Source organism: Wyeomyia smithii, chromosome 1 (genome assembly GCF_029784165.1).
Source record: "Wyeomyia smithii strain HCP4-BCI-WySm-NY-G18 chromosome 1, ASM2978416v1, whole genome shotgun sequence".
NCBI lineage: Eukaryota > Metazoa > Arthropoda > Insecta > Diptera > Culicidae > Wyeomyia > Wyeomyia smithii.
In genome coordinates this window covers 50,068,915-50,085,436 of record NC_073694.1, presented here as the reverse complement: position 1 = coordinate 50,085,436, position 16,522 = coordinate 50,068,915, and the positions used below count along the sequence as shown (strand labels likewise).

Below are 16,522 nucleotides of genomic sequence, written 5' to 3'. Positions count from 1 at the left end.
AAAAACATTGTTCAATTAAAGATTAGTTGGTCATGTTCCCTTTCTAAGAGCTCCTCTTGTTATATTTCATTCTATTTGGCATAGATACTAAATGCTTACTTTTGTTTAAGACACTGTTCATCCAATAACAAACTGTTTCCTAGTACTAATAAATATTTCTAAGGGGTCTTCATACTACTGGACGTCAGTTTTGAAAGACCCCCGAACACGATTATGGTCGTGTTGCATACACCGGCATTTAGCAAAGGCTATTGTAGGAAAAACATCGATACGGACCCTGCTGATTAACGATTTTTTACATTAAATGACATGAAAACAATCGTTGCGAAAACTCGAATTACTCGGTAAATCGCAACTAGTAGCAGCTGATTTTTGGTTTAGTACTAGCCGATACCTTGCATTTTAGTACAATAATAGTGTCATAGCAGAACAACGTAGAACTTTATGTTTTTCATATTGCCGAAAATGTGGAAAAATTACAACAAAAAAACTTGTTTTACATACTATGCCTCCTTCGAACCTGTTTTCAACAAAACTGTCTTAATATCACATTACCTTTTAGTTTATACTCTATTTTATGAAGATCATATGAGTTAGCTAATTAGTTTATAAGTATTTGCATGCCCTTATGGAAAATATAAATCCTCACTTTCACAATATTAAAGAACATTTTCCAAATTATTTTTCAAAGTAAATTATCATGATTTCCAGTCGATAAAATGTCTACTGCAAGTAGAAAATAAAATTAGGCATGAAAACTGAATTTCGTTTTTTTGAGTTTTGACGCGACTTTTCTGGGTTCTGTCCCACAGTGCCCCGATCTCCTAGAAGTGGAGGAGGAGATTGGCCGGCTGAAAAACAATAAAGCTGCTGGAGTGGATCAACTTCCCAGCGAGCTGTTGAAATACGGTGGAGAAACACAGGCTGGAACCGTGCACTGGGTCGTTGTCAAGATTTGGGAGGAAGAGCGAGTACCGGAGGAGTAGATGGAAGGAATTGTGTGTCCCATCTACAAAAAGAGCGTCAAGATGGAGTGCTGCAAATACAAGGGCAATCACTCTACTGAATGTCGCCTACAAGGTACTCTCCCAACAGGGCCGGCGTCACATTGTTTTCCCGAGTGGGTAGTAAGCAATTGAGGGGGATAATTCCGTGTGGGTAAGTAACCACAGAGACATTTTCCGAATGGGTACTGTAGAGAACAAGAGAAATATATGAAACAAATAATAACAATTACTTCAGTGCAGTTTGCATTTCCATAGCATCTTGAAAGAACATTCCCTTTTGCAGCTTCGAGACGGTTTTTGAGCAAACGTGTGTGTGTTTCGCCAAACGAATCTGTGTCGAAAAACGTGTGTCCGTGATAGCCGGCAAGTCATGAGAGTAGCGCACAAGTTACGAGGAACTCAGAAAAATCCATAGTCATTCGAGAGAGGAAAGAATTGGAAACGAGTAAATGTACCATATTGACTGTTTATGAAGATGCAAAAAAAAAGAGAAAGGGAGAGTTACATTTTATAGGAGAGATCAAAATGTGAGTCAGTTTTTGGACTATTATGTTGATGAACGGACGTGTGCGAAGATGTCTGCCAAACACGACAATGGCGCTGTCGCTCCCAAAACGTAAGTATAGTTTTGATTATTTGCGAACGCCTTTGAGAGGGCCAGCATTTTCTTGTAATTATGCTCTTGTTATGTTGTGTGACAAGAGCTGAAAATACGCTTGCGTGCGTAATATAAGCGCCCCCGGGAGGGCTAGAGAAAATAGAAAGAAAGGTCGCTTGCGAGCGTCATACGAGTGCGCCTCAGGGAGGGCCACAAAAAAAATATTAAATAGTACGCTTGTGTGCGTCACTAGAGCGCCTCCGAGAGGGCGACCATAACCAAGTAAAAAAAGCTTTGTGTGTGTCATATGGCCACAGAGTAGATGAAAAAACAACATTCGTTGCGTGAGACAAAAATTTTATGAAACACTCGAAAGAATATATCACAAGTAAATATATTTGCATAATTATTTTTAGGAAACACAAGCAACCAACAAAAAAAAGAACTGCAGAAAGCTTTGGAAAGCGAGTTGAAGAAAAGCTCTCATTTGTCGAAGAAATTAAAAAAAGTACGTGCCGACAACAAACAACTTCGTGAATTTCAATCGCAATTGGGCGACGATAGTGTTGTCATGCCCAGACACTCGACACTGCGAGACGATTCTGCGGGAAATCAAAGTAACTCTTTATTGATGACATCGATGAATACGCTCTCGGTGGCTTCGTTGAATTTATCAGAATGCAAACCGATAGAGAATGGAGACGATATCGACCGAAAATCTTTTGAAACTTGGAAGGATTTATTAGAAGCATCAATGGATTTGATTGGCGTAACTGATGAAGTCACAAAAATGAACGTGTTTAAGGTTAAGGCCGGACTCAAACTTCTGGATATCCTAGATGGAACTCCCCCGAACCCCCCCCCCCCCCCCGAACATATTGATTGCACCTTATTCGAACGCGATGAAGCGATTGAAAGAGTTTTTCGGATCTCGTGAATATAGTTTTGTTCAACAACAAAAATTCAGAACAATGACCCAAATTGAAAACGAATCGGATACAAAATACGTCAAGCGCGTAATTGCTGTGGCTAAATTATGTGATTTCGATGATGATAAACTGGCGGAAACCGTAGCTGAGATTTTACAACTGCACGCACTTAACATCAGGGTACGAGAAGCTAGCAGAAAGCTGCTTCGTAAAGGAGGATCATTAACAGAGCTTATTGATAAGGTCCGCGGTTATGAAATGGATAAAATGAACGAGGAAATTTTTAAAAAAACGCATTCCCCCATTGAAGAAGCCATGGTAGCCGTTGTTTCGCATAAGCAGACCGGCTCAAACTATCAACAGCGTGTACAGTATCAAGGGGGGTCATCGAAAGGATTACGAGGAAGAAACTTCGGCTACTCAGGAAGAGCAGGAATTTGGCAGAACTACAGAGGTAACAGTAGTAACAGTCGCCCGAACGGTAGAACCGTTGTCGAAAATATCCCATGTTGGAGATGCTCCAGCCGTTTCCACTCACCAATTAACTGCCACGCACTGGAGAAAGTATGCCGCAACTGTAAGGTCGTTGGACACATCGAACGTGCCTGTCGTAATATGCCGGCTCAAACAGCACCCAAACGCCGATTAAGTGAAGAAGGAGAGCGTTCTATGAAATCCAAGTAAATTGCTGTTGTAGAAAAAGAAGACGAAGAGAAGGAGGAATCGAACGCCGTAAGCGCTGTAAGTGACTATATATCTTAAACTTGTGTCAGGCAAAAGTCAGTCAATTTTAAACGTTAATTTTCTCGCTGTATTGATTTTTCATGGTTGATGAAAATAAATTTGAATTCATAACAGGATGTTTCCATTGCCTTGTTTTAAATATAGATTCGAATACTTTCTCATATTTACTCAGTAAACTATTCCTTGATCAATCGATGCTAACAGAGACGTTGTCAGTGATTAACACAATGATGGTTTTTTTGCAGATTGTGACACAAGGTTCGGTATCTGTTCACAAGTGTGATGAGTTGAAAATTAAGAAAGGAAGCATCGTCGGTTATATTGCAAATGTACCCGTGGTATTTCTAATTGACTCTGGAGCAGAAGTCAATACTGTATGCGAGGATGTTTTCAAAAAACTAATGAATAACGAGCATACCAGAGAGCAACTGTTTTGCGTTTCAAGCGGTACTGGTAAACCTCTGCGTGGATACACTAGTCATGATGAGATCGTGGTTGTAGGCACTTTTATCGCTGAGCTGTTTGTATCTGAGGATCGACCTTATTTCTTCGAAAAGTTTTACGTAATTGAGAACGCGGAATCACTGCTTAGCAGGGAAACGGCACTTCGATATAGCGTTCTGCAGCTTGGACTTAGCGTACCTATTTGGAACGCAGTGACTGAGACCAACGGTTATAAAGGTTTTCCGGGAGAAATATTCACTATACGGACGAACGATGAGTTTCCTAGATTTAATGTTCCTCCGGTGGTTTTAAGGTACGATACAAGCAAACCGCCATCTCGAAATATTTTCACGAACATCCCTATTCCGTTTCGAGCGGAAGCACAGCGAAGATTACGGGACCTCTTAGCATCTGGAATCATCGAATATGTCACGGATTCTATGGACAGATCCTTCTGTTCATCATTATTAGTCGTGCCCAAAGGCAAAGATGATATTCGGTTGGTGGTGGATCTCAGGGGGCCCAATATATGTATCCTACGAACCCCTTTCAGAATGCCCACGCTTGAAGAAATTGCTTCTGATCTCCATGGTGCAGAATGGTTCTCCACCATAGATCTAACGAGCACCTTCTTTCATGTGGAGATTGCTGAACAATCACGTCATTTGACTAATTTTTTTGCGGGCGATGCGACATATCGCTTCAAACGGCTACCATTTGGACTCTGCAATGCACCTGACATCTTTCAGGAGATACTGCAAACGAAAGTATTGTCGGGATGTCTAGGTCAAAAGTGCTATTTAGATGACATAATAGTACACGGTGCTACAAAAGAGGAACATGACGCGAATTTGAACGCGGTACTCCGCCGACTGCACGAGCATAATGTGCGAATTAATAAAGACAAATGTGTAATTGGTCAGCAGAGAGTAAAGTTTATTGGTTTTTCGATGTCTGATAAAGGCTTGCGTGTGGAGGATGAAAAATTAAAAGCAATTCAGAACTTCCGTCGACCAGAAACATTACACGAAGTCAAGAGCTTTTTGGGATTCATGAACTTCTCAGAGCGGTTCATTTACATGCGAGCTGATAAAACAAAATGCTTGAGGAAGTTAGCAAAGTCCGACTCGTTTTACTGGAGCGAAGCAGAGGAGAATGAGTTTATGTTCCTGAAGCATGAAGCTCTAAAATCGATTGCTCAACTGGGTTACTTTAATTACGAGGACGAAACTGAACTTTATGTAGACGCATCTCCTGTTGGACTGGGTGCTGTCCTGGTTCAGTTCAATCACAACGGAAAACCCCGAATAATTTCGTGCGCATCGAAGTCTTTGACGCAGACAGAAAAAAAGTATCCGCAGACTCAAAGAGAAGCGCTAGCAATCGTGTGGGAAGTCGAACGGTTTGCGTTTTACTTGACTGGAAAATCTTTTTCTATACGGACTGACTCTGAAGCCAACGAATATATATTTGGTGGTGGACATAAAACAAGTAAAAGAGCAATTACTCGAGCTGAATCCTGGGCTTTAAGGCTTCAAACTTTTGATTTTGTCATACAGCGTGTTCCAGGCCATCAGAATGTAGCAGACGCATTATCACGTTTGATCGCTCAGTCCCGTCAAGATGAGCCGTACGATGACGACGATGATAGGCACCTTCTTTATACTCTAGATAGTGGACTAATGAACGTAACTTGGAAAGATATAGAACAGGCCACTGAAGACGACCCCGAGCTTTTAGCTGTGAAAATGTCGATTGGATCTAAGTACTGGCCAGACAACCTTCGCCGATATGAAGCCGAATCTAAATCCCTGCGTTCGTTAGGAACAATGATCTTCAAAGATGATAAAATCATACCACCAACGAAGCTCCGAACAAAGATAATGTCGACGGCTCATCAAGGACACATCGGATGCTCAGCAATGAAGCGTATCATGCGGGAATATTTTTGGTGGCCTAATATGAGTAAGGACGTAGAGGTGTTTGTAAAAAGTTGTACCACCTGCCTTGTAATCTCCAGAAAGAACCCTCCAGTGCCTCTTGTTAACCGCACCTTGCCAGATGGACCTTGGCAAGTGCTTCAAATTGATTTTCTTTCGATCCCAGGTTGTGGGTCTGGTGAGTTTTTAGCCGTGGTTGATGTTTATTCAAGGTATATCGCCGTGGTTGAAATGAGGAGCACTGATGCAAAAAGTACTAACTTGGCACTCAATCGAATATTTTTCACCTGGGGATTGCCATTGACTCTTCAGAGCGACAATGGACCCCCGTTTCAAAGCAGTGAGTTCGTCGAGCACTAGGAAGAAAAGGGTGTTAAAGTCAATAAGTCGATTCCCCTGAACCCACAGTCCAACGGAGCCGTTGAGCGTCAAAACCAAGGCATAATTAAAGCCTTAGCCGGTGCAAAGCAAGATGGTTGCAACTGGAAGGAGTCCCTTCAATCTTATGTACATGCGCATAATACTATTAAGCCTCACGCACGCCTTGGCATAACCCCTTTCGAGCTATTAGTGGGTTGGCGATATCGAGGGTTCTTTCCAAGTTTATGGGAGTCTAAGCTTACTAAGAGTTTGGATAGATCCGACGTACGAGATCAGGACGCAGTTGCAAAGTTAATTAGTAAGAAATACGCCGATCATCGTCGAGGAGCGAAGGACTCTGATATAGCTGTTGGTGAAAAGGTGGTTCTTTCGATTCCTAAGAGAAACAAGACGGGTGCAAATTTTTCAACCGAGCAGTTCACAGTATTATCTCGCCAGGGAGCGAAAGTAGTTTTACAAAATAAACAAGGAGTGCAGTATGCTCGAAATGTAGCTGATGTTAAACGAGCTTTCGACCAGACAGCCTTAGCAGATGTTATGCCAACGGAAGGTGCAGAGGATTCCTCAGAAGACAAAAGTGAAGTACCTGCTTCTCTTCGAGATGAACCAGTTGATATGCCGGGCAAAAGGCCTATCAGAACTATCAGAAAACCAGAAAGACTTAAGAATATGTTCTTATACTGTATTTATGAGTAGAGTAGGAGAGGGGGCGAATGTAGAGAACAAGAGAAATAGATGAAACAAATAATAACAATTACTTCAGTGCAGTTTGCATTTCCATAGCATCTTGAAAGAACATTCCCTTTTGCCGCTTCGAGACGGTTTTTGAGCAAACGTGTGTGTGTTTCGCCAAACGAATCTGTGTCGAAAAACGTGTGTCCGTGATAGCCGGCAAGTCATGAGAGTAGCGCACAAGTTACGAGAAACTCAGAAAAATCCATAGTCATTCGAGAGAGGAAAGAATTGGAAACGAGTAAATGTACCATATTGACTGTTTATGAAGATGCAAAAAAAAGAGAAAGGAAGAGTTACATTTTATAGGAGAGATCAAAATGTGAGTCAGTTTTTGGACTATCGCGTTGATGAACACACGTGTGCGAAGATGTCTGTCAAACACGACAGGTACTACTACCCACACTGCCCACATGAACCGCCACCCCTGTCTCCCAAATACTCTGCCGTCGACTATTACCATTTACGAAGCAGTTTGCGGGGCACTACAAGGCGAGATTCATAGGTGCCCGCGCCACCACGGATCAGATATTCGCAGTTCGGCGAATACAACATGCCCACACACCGCTCATTCATCGATTTCAAATCAGCATACGATACAATCGATCGACCAGCTATGGCGAATTATGCACGACCACGGATTTCCGGACAAACTAACGCGGTTGTTCAAAGAGACGATGGATCGAGTGATGTGTGTAGTTCGAGTATCGGGGGCACTCTCGAGCCCCTTTGAAACCCGAAGAGGTTTAAGGCAAGGTGATGGTCTCTCGTGATTACTGTTTAATATTGCCCTGGTCATTAGAAAAGCACGGTATTCCTAGAGTCAGTTCAACTGTTTGGCTTCGCTGACGATGGCTCGGATCTTCGTGAAAATGGCGGATACGGATATCGGACTGAAAGCCGAAGCCAAACGGATTAGACTGGTCATCAATGCATCAAAGACTAAGTACATGAAATGAAGGGGTTCTCGAGAAGACAGTGCTAACCTCCCTCGAGCTTGATACTCCCGGATACAACTCAGAATGCTCTCGCGCATTCAAAATTTTCACGTACTAGGCAAAGCACTGCGAGCAGCTTGCACTAAAGATTACAACATCCATAACATAGATTTGTACATCTTCGTCGGAGCATAGGCACAGAAACTGCTAGCTTGTTGATCTTCCAAGCGAATCTTCACTTGGTGATACATTTCTCTGATATCTCCTCCGAACGCGATATGTTTCTCACGAAACCCATTTATCACTGTTAGCAATGAGGTTACCATATCAGGCCCTATCAACAGACAATCATTAAGCGAGACTCCGTGAGCTTTCGCTGCTGCATCTCACACTAATCGTACCTTGCCTGGTTTCTTCTGATGTACCACATAATTTAGTGGCAAAATCACTCATTTCCTCGCGGTGTATCTTCTGATTCCCGCTTGGTTTCGTAACATACTCTTCGTGCTGTTTTTCCTAATTTTCTCGCGCTCCGGAGCTACGGTCCATTCGAGCTTCCAAATTCCGCATTCGTTTCATAGCCATACCGAAGCTTTTTGGAAGATACACATTATCTCTCCTCCAGAGTAGTCCATTTTCGAACCGTTCCCCATTTTTCTTTGTCGAAATCTTTCACGCGCTCTACGATCTTCGTTGAACTCTTACCGGATTCCTCCAACTCATACTGCTGCTTCAAGGCTTCGTCTAGCCTTTGATCTGCCATACTGCACTTCTCGCACATGCATCGATGATGTCCCAGGAACTTCACGCTACTGGAAACACTCGATCTCAGCCCATATACCGTTCAGCCGAGATTCCATCGAACTACAACAGGCTCACCAGAATCTCCAACTCTGGATTCCAGTGGAGCGGTCAAATGAGCATTGTCGATTCCAATTAGCGCTTTCGGTGCAGCTATTTCGTAACTGGGAAGTCATATGTCCTTCAAATGATCAAACCACTGTTTCTTACTTTACTTTTAAGGCGACAGACCGATTATCGATCCAGTGGGATTAGGCACGTCGCCATGTCCCTCGGTCTTGGGCTGCTATTCTCCAATCGCCCCTAACACCTATTTCGTGTGCACCCTCGTCGACAGCACACATCCAACGAGTGCGGGGTCTACCCCGAAGTCGACGACCTCTATCGGGATTCCTGCTAAATATAGCTTTCCCTTAACGCTCATCCGGCATTCTCGCTACATGCCCAGCCCACTGAAGCCTGCCATGTTTTATCCGCTTGACTATATCCGGCGATTTGTATGCCTGGTACACTTCATGGTTCATGCGTCTGCGCCAAACATCATTTTCTAGTTTGCCGCCAAGGATTGAACGCAAAATCCTACGCTCAAAAACACCAAGAGCTCGCCGATCAGCCTCTTCCAGCGTTCATGATTCATGGCCGTAGAGAGCCACCGGAAGAATCAGTTTTTTATAGAGTGTAAGTTTAGTATGGATTTGCAGACTGCGGGATCTTAGCTGGTTACGTAATTCGTAAAAGGCCCTGTTTGCGGCTGCTATCCGCCTCTTTATCTCACGGCTAACCTCGTTGTCACATGTCAGGTAAATAAATTCGTCGACTACTTCAAATGTTTCCCCATCTAGCACCACCGCAGCACCAACCTCCGACGGACTACCACGCACTCTGCCAGCCACCATGTATTTCGTTTTGGCAGAGTTTATGACAAGTCCTAATCTCGCAGATTCCCTCCTGAGAGGTCCGAAGGCCTCTTCCACTGCTCTGCGAATAATACCAATAATGTCGATATCATCCGCAAAACCTAGAAGCATGTGCGACTTCGTAATGATGGTGCCGCTTCTCTGCACACCAGCCCTCCGTATAGCACCTTCCAATGCGATGTTGAACAATAAGTTCGACAGCCCGTCACCCTGCTTTGAACCATCTAACGTCACGAACGAGTCCGATATCTCACCGGCTATCCTGACGCTTGATGTAGAACCTTCAAGGGTGGCACGTATCAGCCTAATCAGCTTTATTGGGAAGCCATGTTCGATCATAATCTGCCATAACTCATTTCTCTTAACTGAATCGTACGCTGCCCTGAAGTCTATGAACAGATGGTGCGTCCGCAAGTTGAATTCTCGAAATTTATCGAGGATTTGTCGCAAGGTAAACATTTGGTCCGTCGTGGAGCGTCCCCCTCGAAAACCGCATTGGTATTCGCCAACAAAGGTCTCCTGCAACGGCCTCAGTCTGTGGAACAGGATGCGGGAGAGAATTTTGTACACGGTATTGAGAAGAGTTATGCCCCGATAATTGCTACAGTCCAGGCGATGACCTTTTTTGTAGATCGGGCATATGAGACCCTCCAACCAGTCCGGGGGCAATTCTTCATCAGACCACACTCTCAGCATGATCCGATGGATGTCATGATACAGCTGTTCGCTCCCGACTTTGAAGAGTTCGGCGGGAATGCCGTCCTTCCCGGCTGCCTTGCAGTTTCTCAGCTCTTTTACTGCATTCTTCACCTCGTCCATGGATGGTGGATCCACAGCTTGACCATTATTCTCAATAGTCATCCTGCTCTTTTCGACTCCACTGTTTCCCTCACCGTTAAACAGCACACTGAAGTGTTCCTTCCAACGCCTGGCCACCTCCGTTTTATCGGTTATCAGGTTCCCCTTTCTATCGTTGCACATGACAGGGGCTGACACGTTTCGATTCCTGATTCCGTTGACCTTCTTGTAGAAGCTCCTCGCATCGTGCCTGGAGAAGCAACCTTCCGCCTCCGCAAGAATACGCTCCCAATGCTGTCGTTTCTTCCGGCGAGGAGCCTCTTTTCAGCGGCTCTTGCATCTCGATATCTTCCCATGCTCTGATGAGTCACAGCCGTGGCCAACATGTGACCCCTGGCGCGGTTCTTCTCTTCCGTCACTCGCTGGCACTCAGCGTCAAACCACTCATTGGGCGCAGCTGCCGCAGTTGTACCCAACACTTCTCGCGCTGTAGTGCTGATCGAACTGTGGATGTGCCTCCACTGTTCATTCAGGTTCCCTTCAACTCTTTCCTCAATCCGTTCATCAACTTTCTGCGAGTACTCTGCAGCCACTCCTTCAGTTGATAGCCGCTGGATGTTCAACTGCATCCTCCTCGTTGCCTTGGATTTCAGCACGTTGGACAGCCGGGCGCGGATTTTGGCTACTACGAGATAGTGATCCGAGTCAACGTTCGGTCCTGTGAACGAGCTCAGAACGTGGTCAATTTGAGAGGAAAGCTCTCCATTCGGGTGCATCCAGGTGTGCTTACGTATATTCCGGCGTGCAAAATAAGTGCTACAGATAGCCATCCTCTAGCTGCAGCGAAATTAACAAGCCTCAGTTTATGTCGTTAGTAGTAGAGTGGAAGCTTTCCCTACCAGTTACGGGGCGGAAGAAGTCTTCCTGCCCGACCTGTGCATTTGCATCTCCGATGACAATCTTTATATCGTGTCCTGGGCACTCATTGTATGTCTTTTCCAGGAGCTCATTGAACTCCTCTTTTTCGTCATCGGGTTTCTCTTTGGTCGGTGCGTACACATTTATTAGGCTGTAGTTGAAGAATTTGCCCTTAATTCTCAACACGCATAAACGGTCACTGATCGGCCTCCATCTAATGACACGCTTCATCTGTTTTCCAATTAGCACGAAACCGACTCCTCTTTCTGCTTTCACGCCGCCGCTAAAGTAGATGTGGTACTTAAATGAAGTGTCCGCAATAGGATCTACTGCTCGGAATTTGCGTTCTCCCGATTTCGGCCACCGCACCTCTTGGATAGCTGCAACCTCCACATTCACCTCCCGCAGCTCTCTAGCCAGGATACTTGCGCGTGCCGGTTCGAGTAGAGTCCTTACATTCCAAGTACCGAGTTTCCAATAATCGTTGTCCTTTTTGGTTCGCCTAGGTCCATGCCGATTACACTAGGGTCTTTTTTTACGCGGTTTATTTTTATGCGTTTTTTTTTTCAATAACACGGATTATTCTTATGTGATTTGTGAGACTATTTGTACGCGGTATCAAATAAGTTCAGTATAAGTACATCTAATCTCACCCCTAAATAGCGGTTCAATCAACCGCGTAAAAAAGACCCCAGTGTATTCCGTTCCGTATTTATATCTGGATTATTCGTAGTACACTAAAGTCGCTTTTTACGCGGGGGATACGTGCCGCGTAAAAAAACCGCGTAAATTCCGGAATCCGCGTAAAAAACCGCGTAAATTCCGAAATCCGCGTAAAAAAAACCGCGTAAATTCCGGAATCCGCGTAAAAAAACCATCGTTAATTTTGCATTCCGAGTGAAGGGGAACCGAAATCCGGGCAAAAAAAATACCGCGTAAATTCCGGAATCCGCGTAAAAAAAACCGCGTTAATTCCGGAATCCACGTAAAACAACGCGTAAATTCCGGAATTCGCGTAAAATAAAACGCGTAAATTCCGGAATCCGCTTAAAAAAGCCGCGTAAAAAACCGCGTAAAAAGCGACCTTAGTGTATTCAATATTCGGTATGCTGCCTTACTAGGGCTGCGATATGTACCTAGTCTCGCGACGGGGATGCCGTCTTTGATATATCTGGCGAGACACCGCGTTTCATGATTCAGCCGCTCGCTCCGGATCAGACGCTGTTGTACACCGTTCCTAACATGGAGAAACAGCCGCGTACGTTCCTCCTTCCCAGTCAGCTTACGACCAAAGTTTCCACCGGCTTTGGTTACCCGATCTCCGCTAAGGTTACTCGTATCCCGATCGGCACCACGTGGAGGCTGGGATAGGAGTTGCTGGGCAGAGGCGAATGACCACAATAGGATCTCAAGTGACACGTGTCCAACCAACGCCAACCATCTCATGGAGGTATGAAAGCTAAAACGGCTTTGTATGAACTAAAGCAATCAAGCAAGGTATGAAAAACCGATCTAATTGAAGCCGGCATTCGGTCTGCTTCCCTCATCATAAAAAACGGATCGTTGCTTTTCGTGACGATCTCTGTGGATGTGGCAGAACCCAAAAGTACCCAAATTCCCAAATTTAACCACCGAAATTATACCCAAGACGTCCTCAGGAGATTTAACATGGGGAATTCCAAGCGTGTTGCAACTCATACAGACCCCGGAATGAAACTTGACAAGTCAATGTGCCCCAATACTGCGGAAGAAACATCAATGTGTATATTTTTTTTTTTTAACATTCAGGCTTCACATTGACTGACCCAAACGAGCTGTATGCCATAATAAGAAATCAGGATTGATGGCGTCAGGATTCCACATAAACTTTAACAATCTTTGAACGACGGTGTAATGGAGTGGTTTCTTTTAATGTACATATTTGATAAGAACAGATGAGACGTGTATTGTTACGTTATGCAATAGTTTTTCAAAACACTCCTTGCCATTCGCACCACTGATTTTAGTGAGCTGACACAAATTAGCAAGGTGATTCTTATACAGGACCTCGTAAATTCGAGAACGCTCGTCAGAGGAACTTTATCCTTCAATTTTGCAAAAAGGTTTTTTTTTTGTAGATTATCTTAATACAGTATCTTTTTAACAATAACTATTTCATCACCTTTGTACCGTATATTATTGTAGATAATACTGGTCTTCAGTGTACCAATCAAAACAAAATTCCAAACGAAAAATTCACCGCTCGTAGAACCTTTTTCTCATGCGATCCGCTCAAAGTTCAGCGTGCACCGTTTTTTTATGTGCGTGCATCACAGCGCTCGAATTACACTTCATGGAACAGTACGGACAACTGTACAGATTTTCGCCCCTGTGAGCGGCTTCATGTTCCTTCAAACGAATCACCTGCCTGTACGCTTTGCCGCAAAATTTACACAACAGTGCCGGCCGGTCCCGATGCATATCCCGTTTGTGTCGCAACAGAGCAGGTTTATTAGCGATTTTCTTTTCGCAAATATCGCAAATCACCGGACCGCTGGCTTGACATCGCTTCAGATGATTTTGCAAAAGTTCCTTCGATTTTGACCATTTGCCACAGTGCTCACATTGAACTTTTAGGCTTGCGACACCCTCAGCGGAATGCGTCAAACGATGCTTCTCTAGCAGCGATTGATACACGAACCCTTTGGCGCAAATTTCGCACACCAAGCTACTGGGGGCTCCGTGGATTTTCTGCTGATGGCTTCGCAACAGCAGGCTGGTCCCGAAGCTAGAACGATTCGAGAATGAGTGAGAATTCATCAAGCTGTAAATGTTAAACCTACGATTTATCACACTCTTGACAGAGGAAAGTTTTCTGCTCCAGAGCGATATGGTACTTCATGTGGTTTCGCAAATGGAATATTTTGAAATACGCTACATCGCAGATACTGCACTTGAAAGGTTTTTCCGAATCGGGTGTATGAACCCATTGGTTATGCTTTTCCAGCGCTTCATGGTTTTTGAAAGTTTTATCGCATTCCTACATTTATGTTAACAGAAATATATGCATTTTTGTTTCAGAAATGAACTCACCTCGCACCGGAAACTCTTTGGATCTATGTGCAGCAGACAGTGATCGTACAGCATTTGTTTTCGCTTAAACTTTCGCCCACAGCAAATCGCGTACCCGTGCTGTTTGTGTTGCGTTTTGAAGTGTTTCCACAGCATCGAAAAGCTATCGCTCCTGCTGCCGCATATTGCACAGAGTAGCTTGCAAAAGCGTCGGATTAAGGAATCCTCCTCGAGAACTTTTTCCGCAGGTTTCTTTCTTGACGCACCAGCCGTCTCGTCCAGTTTGTCTAGTTGGCTTTCGGTGGACTCGTCAGGAGACTTTGCTTTTGCTGATTGTGGCGTCGTATGATGTGCCCGCATATGAGCGTTTTTGATTCGCATCGTAATGAAGCTAAAAATGCAATCGTTGTTATTTCAAGCACTGTAAAACTTACCGAACGAAACATACTACTTGTTGCATTGTTCACAGGAAATTCCTAAACTTTTCACACTCTCGTGCCAACTTTGGTGACCGGAGAGCTGCCATTCAGTTGTGAACGACTTTTCGCATTGATTGCATTTGTGGACCTTATCCTCCTCTTTGGCATGGTAGATGGCAGTATGAACTTGAAGATCGTCGTCATATTTGAACGTTCTACTTGGATTGCATGTGTCGCAAGAATACTTAATCTTAGACTGCGAAAGCGTGTCTTGTTTATTTGTAAGCCGTTTTCGCTTTTTTCTGCGGGTACAAAGAAGTCTTTCTTTTATCGGAATTGAGGACTCTTCGGCTGAACTATCCTTCTGCTGGTATAGAAAAGAATGTCAAGCAGTTTTTTTTTTTAATAGAATAGTACCTTCTCGGGAGACGCTTCTTGCTCACTATCTGCATCACATCGATTCTGGCCTACAGCAGTTCCATTACAGCTTCCAGTTTCATCTACAGGTTCGGGTTTAATCAATTCACAAGCAAAAACAATGTCTGTGGCAGAGGCTTCGCAAGTTTGTCTCGCCTCGAGACTCTGTTCTATTTTCAAATCAAGCTTTTGGTTCCAGCGACTTTGAACCTCACAAAAAAATTGATGAAAATTGGAAATTTTACTCCAACAAACATCGCATAGAAATTGGTTGCAACAGTCGTCAATCTGTGAGGAAAAATCGAAAAATACCTTAAAACTTTAACGTCTTCAATATGATAAACAGTGGTACTTTACTTTAAACCAAAAATGCTGCTGCAACACTTCCCAAACATCCGTTTGATCTGCTTTCAGTAGCATACAATTCTGTTCTTCGGTGGCACATGTTAGGCACTCCTGTAACATTATAGCTTATTCAAAAATTAGGATAACTTTTTCACTTAATCTGGGATTTGAAAAATGAAACACGAATGTACTTTCGCGAATGCTGACAAAACAATAAAACTAAGGATTGGTCGATCTTGAATCGATCTACGGGATATCGATCATTTCAACCCCGATTCTCGTTTTTTTTTAATCGATTTTTCAGCCCTGGAAAAATCGAAAAGATCGCTTTTTTTCGATCCGATTTTTTCGATCTTATGAAAATTTTATTTATTTTTCAGCGTGCAGAACTTTTTCTAGATGCGAATTTGAGTAATTGTCAGGTATTGTGTACCGTTTCTGGTCATGTGCGGTCGTTCCAAGGGAATGACATCATGCTATCCCTTTCTAATGTGAGAGCGAAGAGTTCTTCCGGCAACCATTTCAAGTTAAATGGAATTTTTGCTGGACTTTTCTCGTATCTGTCAGGCGAACCGCAGACCGTTGAGATGTTGGGTACGCAGCAAATATATGAGATTCGACAGCGATAGTATAGTCCTGGGTCGTTCAAGCTCAAGCTCAAGCTACCGTGTACCGTTCCTGGTCAGGTCAGGTATCGTGTATCGTTTCCGGCTACTGTTATCTTATCGGCTTTTGAATGGTTGCGTGCGGTTATAACATCATCATGCCTCCATATAGTACATTCCATTCCTGCCCATAATACAACAGCCGAACCAAGCTCTAAAAACATTATCTCGAGTAATCGCGCTTAGGGATTTTTTATTATGGGGGCTTATTACAGAAAACGAGGCGAGTGACGAGTCGCCTGACCAATTTTGATATTGCAGATGGTGAGTTGGCTGGATTTTGGACAGTTCGACTCAGCTGTCACCAGCCAAGTTCCACTCGTTTTCTCTAATATAACATTTTGCTCATCTCGTCAGAGACGAGAGGCGACTATTTAAGTGACTTGGATTCTTCATGAATAATAGATTATTCTTTCTCACGTACACTGGTGTTAATACCAAAGTTAAAAGTGCTTTAAAAATCGATTCAATAGAGATC

At 43.7% G+C, this 16,522-nt stretch overlaps 2 protein-coding genes across 3 annotated transcripts; one reads left to right on the top strand and one right to left on the bottom strand.

The window, feature by feature from the left end:
* Positions 1–1,374: 1,374 nt before the first annotated feature.
* Positions 1,375–3,359, top strand: LOC129733963 (uncharacterized). The gene is made up of 2 exons (XM_055695614.1): positions 1,375–1,623; positions 2,022–3,359. Exons 1-2 carry the CDS (start codon positions 1,557–1,559, stop codon positions 2,540–2,542), a joined length of 588 nt encoding a protein of 195 aa, XP_055551589.1. The 5' UTR covers positions 1,375–1,556; the 3' UTR covers positions 2,543–3,359.
* A 9,698-nt stretch (positions 3,360–13,057) lies between these two features.
* LOC129727660 (zinc finger protein 93-like) lies at positions 13,058–15,593 on the bottom strand. Of its 2 annotated transcripts, none has more exons than XM_055685702.1 (6): positions 15,392–15,593; positions 15,035–15,322; positions 14,647–14,984; positions 14,220–14,589; positions 13,970–14,166; positions 13,058–13,914 (listed from the first exon to the last, which is right to left on the bottom strand). In XM_055685702.1, exons 1-6 carry the CDS (start codon positions 15,497–15,499, stop codon positions 13,419–13,421), a joined length of 1,797 nt encoding a protein of 598 aa, XP_055541677.1. In that variant the 5' UTR covers positions 15,500–15,593; the 3' UTR covers positions 13,058–13,418. The 2 variants fall into 2 exon arrangements, with proteins under 2 accessions (XP_055541677.1, XP_055541685.1); XM_055685710.1 differs by having other exon boundaries at positions 13,059–13,914; positions 14,647–14,981.
* Between the last annotated feature and the right edge of the window lie 929 nt (positions 15,594–16,522).